This window comes from Solea senegalensis, linkage group LG10 (genome assembly GCF_019176455.1).
Source record: "Solea senegalensis isolate Sse05_10M linkage group LG10, IFAPA_SoseM_1, whole genome shotgun sequence".
Lineage (NCBI taxonomy): Eukaryota > Metazoa > Chordata > Actinopteri > Pleuronectiformes > Soleidae > Solea > Solea senegalensis.
In genome coordinates this window covers 11,061,910-11,070,212 of record NC_058030.1, presented here as the reverse complement: position 1 = coordinate 11,070,212, position 8,303 = coordinate 11,061,910, and the positions used below count along the sequence as shown (strand labels likewise).

Sequence of the window (8,303 nt, the reverse complement as noted above, 5' to 3'; positions counted from 1 at the left end):
TTTAATGTTTTAATTGTTGGAATAAATTGGCCTATCGTTGACTCAGTTAAATACTTAATCAGCATTCCCAACTTTTGCTTTGAATTTATTTTCTGTGTAGTGAATGCAATATCTTATTTCAGAGGATACGCCTTATTTTAACAACTGCTTTTAATGTTGAGGGTCATCTGTGTGTGCAGTACATGTGTAAAATAATAATAATAATAATAATAGTAGTAGTAAAATGAGTCTCTAAACTGTGAATTGGTGATCATATTTGAGCATTTTAGCACCTGTTAAATAACCATTCAGGGGTTTTTGTACATATTATTAGAACACTTTGCAATATTTTTTCTGTCATTTAGCTTTTGTCACACAGACCTGGCAACCCTGCCTGAAAACTACAGACACACAGTGGCCTCCTTTACACCTGGCAATAGTCACAGTGAGTCTCTTTCACCAAATATAGACATAGACAATGCTATATCAATGCTATAATGCTAGGCTATATTTATGAAATTTGGAAAAAAGGACCATTAAAATACATATTTGCTGTGGTGTACATAGTAGTTTTGTTATTTCCCCCCTCAGAAATCAATTAGGACTCCATAGATTAAAGGTGATTGGCAGATCAGATCAATTGTTAAGGCCAATTCACACACACACACACACATACGTTTGTGCTTTATTCATAGAGGAGTCTATGAGGACCCTCATAGACATAATGCATTCCCTAACCCCTTATCCTAGCCTTAACCATCACAACTAAATACCTAACCCTAACCTTTACCCTCCCCATGATATAATGCCCTCACTCACACCAATCACTGTGTATATTTGGAAATGCTACCCTATTAATTTGACTATAAATTCATATGGTGTAATAAGTATGGACCTTTGTGGTAGAAGAAAAACAAATGAGTATTTAAGTTAAAAAAGATGGAGATACATTCCTATCTTCTGATATTTTAATCACTGAAAAAATGTATCAATTATTGTGCAAATTAGAATGATGATGGTAATAGTTGATTTCTCCATCAATTGACTAAAGTGTGTCATATTCTAAGCAAAATAGGGAAGGAAAATGTATGTAAAAATAAAAATACACTTTGCAGCTCCAAATGAGCTAAGACAGTGATCACACTTGACATGTGACCTCTTTACTGTATAAGCTATGATCACCATTGTTATTGCACTTCAGTGGTGTTTATGGAGGGACAAAAAAGGCATTAAACCCAGGACATTTTGGGACACTAAGGTGTCTGAGGCCCATATGTATAAGCACTCTTCACTCTTCTTTTTGTCATAAAGCCAGTTTTTCTTTATCAACGGCATTAAAGTTTTTCCTTTTAGGTTCATTCATTAGTTAGGCTATGAAGCACTACATACAAGTCAAAGCGACATCACTGAGTGTCCCACTTTTATCTTGATAAGTCCAACTATATATGGCATGCACATGCAGTGACCACAGCTGTTATGTGACACCTGTAAATCAAAGTTTAACTAACGTGATGGAGATTATTCACGGGAAAATTTCGGAAGTGATGTGTTGATCATTCATTCTTGGCCAATAGAACCCAGCCACGATTTTCGCGCATCGACTTATGTTGACGAAAGTGATTGGACAACGCGTGCCGTGTGCTTCATTCTGATTGGTGAAAGGTTGTGCGTGGTGCGCAGCCATTGGCTGCCTGTCACGGGGTTTAACAGAGTGGGCTCTTTTGGTGGCAGACGGAGGCAGGTTGTCAGTCTGTGTTAAAGGTAGTTCGCCTTTCAGTCAATCCCCGGCTTTTGTCTCTTCAGCCTGAAGATTCGGCGTCGTTAGTCGTCTCCACAATGAAACGACTTTGGCTCATAGGTCTCCTGTTTGCACTCTGTGCCTTTGGTGAGTAGCGGTATCGTTTAATATCGCAGCACTTTTATTATATCGTCCACCCAGTGTTGTAGCTAAATGCGTTAGCCAGCAAGCTAACACACGAACTGGCATGCGTGCACTTATCTGCTCGTTCATAGCGGCAGTCTTGAATGATTTGCAGGGTTTGTAGTGTAAATGTGTGCTCTTGTCAATGATGGGCCGCGTGGTTTGTCTAGCTACAGCACACTTAACAGACCAAAATGCCAGTAACGGTCATTCGTTGCTGACTTTCTAGACGTTTCTGTCAGAAACGCCATGTGTATTAATGCTGTCTGAGGGTCGTCCCTCACATCCCTATTAAAAAAAAAAAAACCTGTCTTCTCTGGTGTAAAGTTGCATTTGTGTCTTACTCTATTATCTTTTCTTTAACTTGAACCTTAACCCCCTGATTTTCTATTGAAAAAACAAGTATCACATCAGTTGATGTCGTTATTTATCTCGTTAATTAAATCCTGAGTAGAAGTTGAAGAAACCAGTTATTTGTAGTTTATAGACATACACTAATTACAGAGATATTTCACTTATAATAATGGTGTAATATTTCGCTGTGTTTGCGTCATATATTGATATTCAATTGGAGAAACTACACTATATAAAATGTCCCCCTTTTTATGGTTGGATGTTTCGTTTAACAAATATATTGTTTGAAGTATTTATGTTCATGTTTAACCACGTTAAAACAGCAATGAATACAATTAAAAGATGTCCAAACCCTCAAACATTACACCTTACTGAACAAATTTATTTTTACCGTGCCTTTGCAGAACATGATTCTTTAATACATACAGCATTAACTGCAGTTCTCACGACTATCAATCTTTTGTCTCCTGACAGCTTCTGTAAAGGCAGAAGATGAAGTTGACATCGATGGGACGGTAGAGGATGATCTGGGTAAAAGCAGGGACGGCTCAAAAACGGATGATGAGGTGGTGCAGAGGTAGGCTAAATGACATGTAATGTAGGTGTTCATTTGGATGTCATTTCACTTCATGCTTGTTGAGTGAACTGTGGTCTGTGTGCCAGTCTGAGAGGGGCATCAAAACCTGAAGTTAACAGTACAAGGTCACTGTGACCATCCTTGTGCACACAAAAGCTCAGTGCAACCCTGGGATTGTTTGTGGTGGTGAAACTTTGTACACTGCTGTGTAAATTCAGATGACAGAATCTTGAGACTCACCTTAAGTTGGATAATTAAACCTAGTGTACAGCATGATTACATGATTAGTAATAAGTTTCCTGTGCGTCACTCATGAGTTCACCTGTGTCTGTACATTTGTGTCCCCAGAGAGGAGGAGGCTATCCAGCTGGATGGACTGAATGCCGCTCAGATTAAGGAACTAAGAGAAAAATCTGAGAAACATGCTTTTAAGGCTGAAGTCAACCGTATGATGAAGCTTATTATCAACTCCCTCTACAAGAACAAGGAGGTGAGTGGGACTGAACAATATTCCTAAAAATGATCAGCAATAGTACAAGGTGACATCCTTATTTGTATTGTTTGTAGTACAAGGTAAATTGATATTGATGTAATTTTTGCTCTTCTGTTACAGATCTTCCTTAGGGAGCTCATTTCCAATGCGTCAGATGCTCTGGATAAGATCCGCTTGTTGTCTTTGACCAATGAAGATGCAATGGCCGCAAATGAAGAGCTGACCATCAAAATAAAAGTATGCATGTCAAATTGTGGACCTTACCTTAAAATTTGCTTCATGTTGCTGCCTTTCATATTGCAGTTTTACTTTGTTGGTAACTTACCTGAATTGATTTAATCACCAGTCTGATAAAGAGAAGAATATGCTCCACATCACTGACACTGGTATTGGAATGACCAAAGAGGAGCTGGTGAAGAACCTGGGCACCATCGCCAAGTCTGGCACCAGCGAGTTCCTCAACAAGATGACAGAGATGCAGTCTGAGGGACAGTCTACCTCTGAGCTGATTGGCCAATTTGGCGTCGGTTTCTACTCTGCTTTCCTCGTCGCTGATAAAGTCATTGTGACATCAAAGCACAACAATGGCACCCAAAACATCTGGGAGTCTGACTCTAACCAGTTCGCGGTCAGTGAGGATCCCCGTGGGGACACTCTTGGCAGAGGAACCACCATCACGTATGTACACGTTTTTGTTGTTTTTCTTTTAAATGTGATGAGCAAGTGCTGGTCATTGTCAGTAGTTATTGACACGTCTCCCTGTCCCCCAAATGATGCTATATATATATATATATATATATATATATATATATATATATATATATATATATATATATATATATATATATATATATATATATACACACACACACACACGTATATATACATGTTTGTACTCACAGGAGTATATACTATATTAATTTTGTGTAATGATACATAACATAGGCCCTGTTCAGACTGTTGATTACTTGCAACTCTGACTGCACCTTGAAGAGCACCATGTACTAAATCCTTAATCATTAAAGTATGAACCATTCTGTTGTCTCTAATGTTAAGTCTAAATACTCTTGTTCCTCAGGTTGGTCCTGAAAGAGGAGGCCTCAGACTATCTGGAGCTGGAGACCATCAAGAACCTTGTCAGGAAATACTCTCAGTTCATCAACTTCCCCATCTATGTTTGGGCCAGCAAGGTGATTACTTCAAACACTTCCTTCTACATTTTGACTGAGACATGAGATCTATTTATGAAACTTTTTTTCCTTCCAATTTGCCAGACTGAGTCAGTTGAGGAGCCAATTGAGGACGATGGTGAGGCAGCAGAAGAACCAGAGAAAGAGACTGAAGATGAGGCTGAGGTAGAAGAAGAGGAGGAGGACAAAGAGAAACCAAAAACAAAGAAGGTTAGAAGTTAATGAAGGGATGGGCAGCATAGACAAAATAACCATTTTAAAACGACACTAGGTACAGAACTAGTCTTATTGTGTGAAAATGCATATTTATGGATGTTTTCATGTTCGTAGGTTGAGAAGACCGTGTGGGACTGGGAACTGATGAACGATATCAAGCCCATCTGGCAGAGACCAGCTAAGGAGGTTGAGGAGGATGAATATACGGCTTTCTATAAGACGTTCTCAAAGGTAGGTACCACCCCAGTATCTCTTTAGTGTGCATGGAGTATTTTCCTGGTACACTCAGACAAATTTAATGTTCTCCAACAGGACAGCGATGACCCTCTGGCCCACATCCACTTCACAGCTGAGGGTGAGGTAACGTTCAAGTCCATCCTTTTTGTGCCCAACTCGGCTCCCCGAGGCCTGTTTGACGAGTATGGCTCCAAGAAGAACGACTACATCAAGGTATGAGGCTTGCTCAATATACATTTTTCATTTGAATGATTAGAAATTTCAGCTTGACTCCACTTTATCTGTATAGCAGCTTTCATACAAACATGTAGCTCATTGTGCTTCACATCATCAGATTAGAGCAAACAATTTATTTAAGTGACAAATATATAACAATAAGCACCAGTATTCAAAGAAATACAAAAAACACTAATTACAAATTAAGCAGCACTAAAGCAGAGACTTTAACAGCATCATTAGTTCCTGATTTTAAATAAATCATGTCTCTTTCTGTCACAGCTATTTGTCAGAAGAGTTTTCATCACAGATGACTTCAACGACATGATGCCCAAGTACCTGAATTTCGTTAGGGGAGTGGTGAGTGTTCTCTACTTCTAGTGATGGATGGATGATGGAGTCATGTACTCATTTTGCCTGTTCAGACGGTGATGTAATGACGTCAGCAATGTGATTAATGCAAATTGGTTTTTGCCAGGTTGACTCTGATGACCTCCCTCTGAACGTCTCCAGAGAGACTCTGCAGCAGCACAAACTGCTCAAGGTGATCTTCACGGAGAACACAAACACGCCATCTCAATGGTGGAGATTCATATCGCCTTTTAACCAAAAAATGCCAGAAAAATCACTGCATATCTTTTCCCTGTCCAGGTCATCCGTAAGAAGCTTGTGCGCAAAACCTTGGACATGATCAAGAAGATAGCAGAGGAACACTACAACGATAAGTTCTGGAAGGAGTTTGGAACCAACATCAAGCTGGGTGTCATTGAGGATCACTCCAACAGGACACGTCTGGCCAAACTGCTGCGCTTCCAGACCTCCAACAGTGAGAAAGATGTGACCAGTCTCGAGCAGTATGTGGAACGGATGAAGGAGAAGCAGGACAAGATCTACTTCATGGCTGGTAAAAGCAGGAAAGAGGTGAGTGGATGGTTTGAATAGATGTGATTTAAAGAGATGTGTATTTATACTCGTATAATAAAGCTCATGAAGGAATCATGCCAATGATCTGCATTTATTGTCTGCTCTTTAGGCTGAGTCTTCTCCCTTTGTTGAGCGGCTGCTGAAAAAGGGCTATGAGGTGGTCTACCTGACGGAGCCTGTGGACGAGTACTGCATCCAGGCACTGCCCGAGTTTGACGGAAAACGTTTCCAGAACGTGGCAAAGGAAGGCATCAAATTTGATGAGAGTGAGAAGGCCAAGGAAAAGAGAGAGGCCCTGGAGAAAGAGTATGAACCTCTTACCACTTGGCTGAAGGACAAACCCCTTAAGGACAAGGTAGAGAGTCGCTTATTCTTTAATATTATTAATCACAAGCCAAATACTTTGGCTGCAGTTGTTTGGTATATGTCTTTTCACTCAGGCCCATTTCTTCACATTATGCTATGTTTCCTGCAGATTGAGAAGGCCGTCCTCTCGCAGAGGCTCACCCAGTCACCCTGTGCTCTGGTTGCCAGTCAGTATGGCTGGTCAGGAAACATGGAGAGGATCATGACGGCACAGGCCTACCAGACAGGAAAAGACATTTCAACAAAGTGAGTGATAATTGTTTTTCCAAACAATGTCGGTGCTCTTGCACTTGTTGTGGACTGACGGAGAGCATATGTAACACGTCATCTCTCTTTCTTCCTTAGTTACTACGCGAGTCAGAAGAAAACATTAGAAATCAACCCTAAACATCCTCTCATCAAGCAGATGCTTAACAGAGTCAATGTAAGTCTCACCCCTGTTACTTTACTATAGTTTTTACTATTATAAATGTGCTACTATTTAAGTTTTACTTCCATTAGTTTTCCAAATCATTTGAACATATCAAAAATTATGATTATGGTAAATATAATAATCATCTAAACCATTTATATGTTTTCTAACTGGCAGAATTATTTTATAACTTAAAATCAGCGCAGAGAGTCATTTTTCTTATTCCCGTGTCCCTCAGAATGATGCTGAGGACCAGACCGCTTCAGATCTGGCTGTGGTTCTGTTTGAGTCGGCCACGCTGCGCTCGGGCTACCAGCTGCCTGACACAAAGGCTTTTGCAGACAGGATAGAGCGCATGCTTCGACTCAGCATGGACGTTCCCCTGGAAGAACAGGCAAGTTGATGCATTCTTCTATGTGACTTGGTGAGCTGTGTTCATCTTTCGCCGGACACAATTGCACTTGAAGTATTTCTTAGGCCTTTGTCTTTTCTGAATGGTAAAGTTGCCCTTACATTACATTATGCTCTGCTTAGAAGGGTAGAGTTGAAAAGGATGGCTCTGGTAAAGATCATGTGCCTGTTCTACAGATTGAAGAAGAGGTTGAAGAGGAACCCGAGGAGGAACCCGAGGAGGAGCCTGAGGAGGAGCCAGCGGATGACTCTGAAGATAAAGGAGAAATTATAGATGAGGAAGATGATGAAGAAACGGTAAGAACACTTTTTACGTGTGGCATGCTGTGGATGTTTAGAATTCAGGCACCGTTGTATTCACTTCTACTTCTAAAATGTACTAATTTTATTTATTTTTTTTTTTATGCAGACAAAAAGGGACAGAATTGAACTGTGAAGCACTGAATGGAAGAGCACGAACAATGGAGCTGGAAGCAGGATTTGACTGTTGTTCCAGTGCCTCTGTGGTTGTTTTCTTGGGTGGGGGGTCCTAGGGTTGGGTTTTTTAAGGCGAGCATTTTGTTGTTTTTTTTTTTTTTACATTCCTCATGACTGTAAATTTGTTAATATTTAACTGACTTGTTTATGGAAAGATGCAATCCTGTCTCTTGATCGAATAAATGTTTCTTGGAAAATTGAGAATTTGATTTTGTGGGAAACGCTGGTTAAAGGGGTAGATTAAACTCATAGCCTGCCATTGACTGCTATAGACGTCAATTCGGCCACGGCATTGAAAATGGCTGGCAGCCAATGAGTTAAGTCTAGATTTAAAAAAAACAAAAAAAAAAAAACTCTAGAGCAGCGCTTCCCAGATTTAAGGTTTAATTTCCTCAAAGAGGTAAATACTGAAACTAAATATTTGCCCCCATCATATTGAATGTTCATCCCAATATTGTTTGAAATAGCAGACCATAATTGAGAAGACAAATAACATTAAATAACAAAATGTCTAGACATTTTAAAATATT

General features: G+C 39.9%; 1 protein-coding gene across 1 annotated transcript; it reads left to right on the top strand.

The window, feature by feature from the left end:
• Positions 1-1,699: 1,699 nt before the first annotated feature.
• On the top strand, positions 1,700-7,972 carry hsp90b1 (heat shock protein 90, beta (grp94), member 1). Its single transcript, XM_044036429.1, has 18 exons — positions 1,700-1,864; positions 2,729-2,831; positions 3,180-3,321; positions 3,445-3,561; positions 3,671-4,002; positions 4,403-4,514; positions 4,599-4,724; positions 4,845-4,961; positions 5,043-5,180; positions 5,466-5,543; positions 5,662-5,727; positions 5,835-6,104; positions 6,217-6,462; positions 6,583-6,719; positions 6,819-6,897; positions 7,124-7,279; positions 7,474-7,593; positions 7,706-7,972. The coding sequence occupies exons 1-18, from the start codon at positions 1,816-1,818 to the stop codon at positions 7,730-7,732; spliced, it is 2,415 nt and encodes an 804-aa protein (XP_043892364.1). The 5' UTR covers positions 1,700-1,815; the 3' UTR covers positions 7,733-7,972.
• Positions 7,973-8,303: the final 331 nt, after the last annotated feature.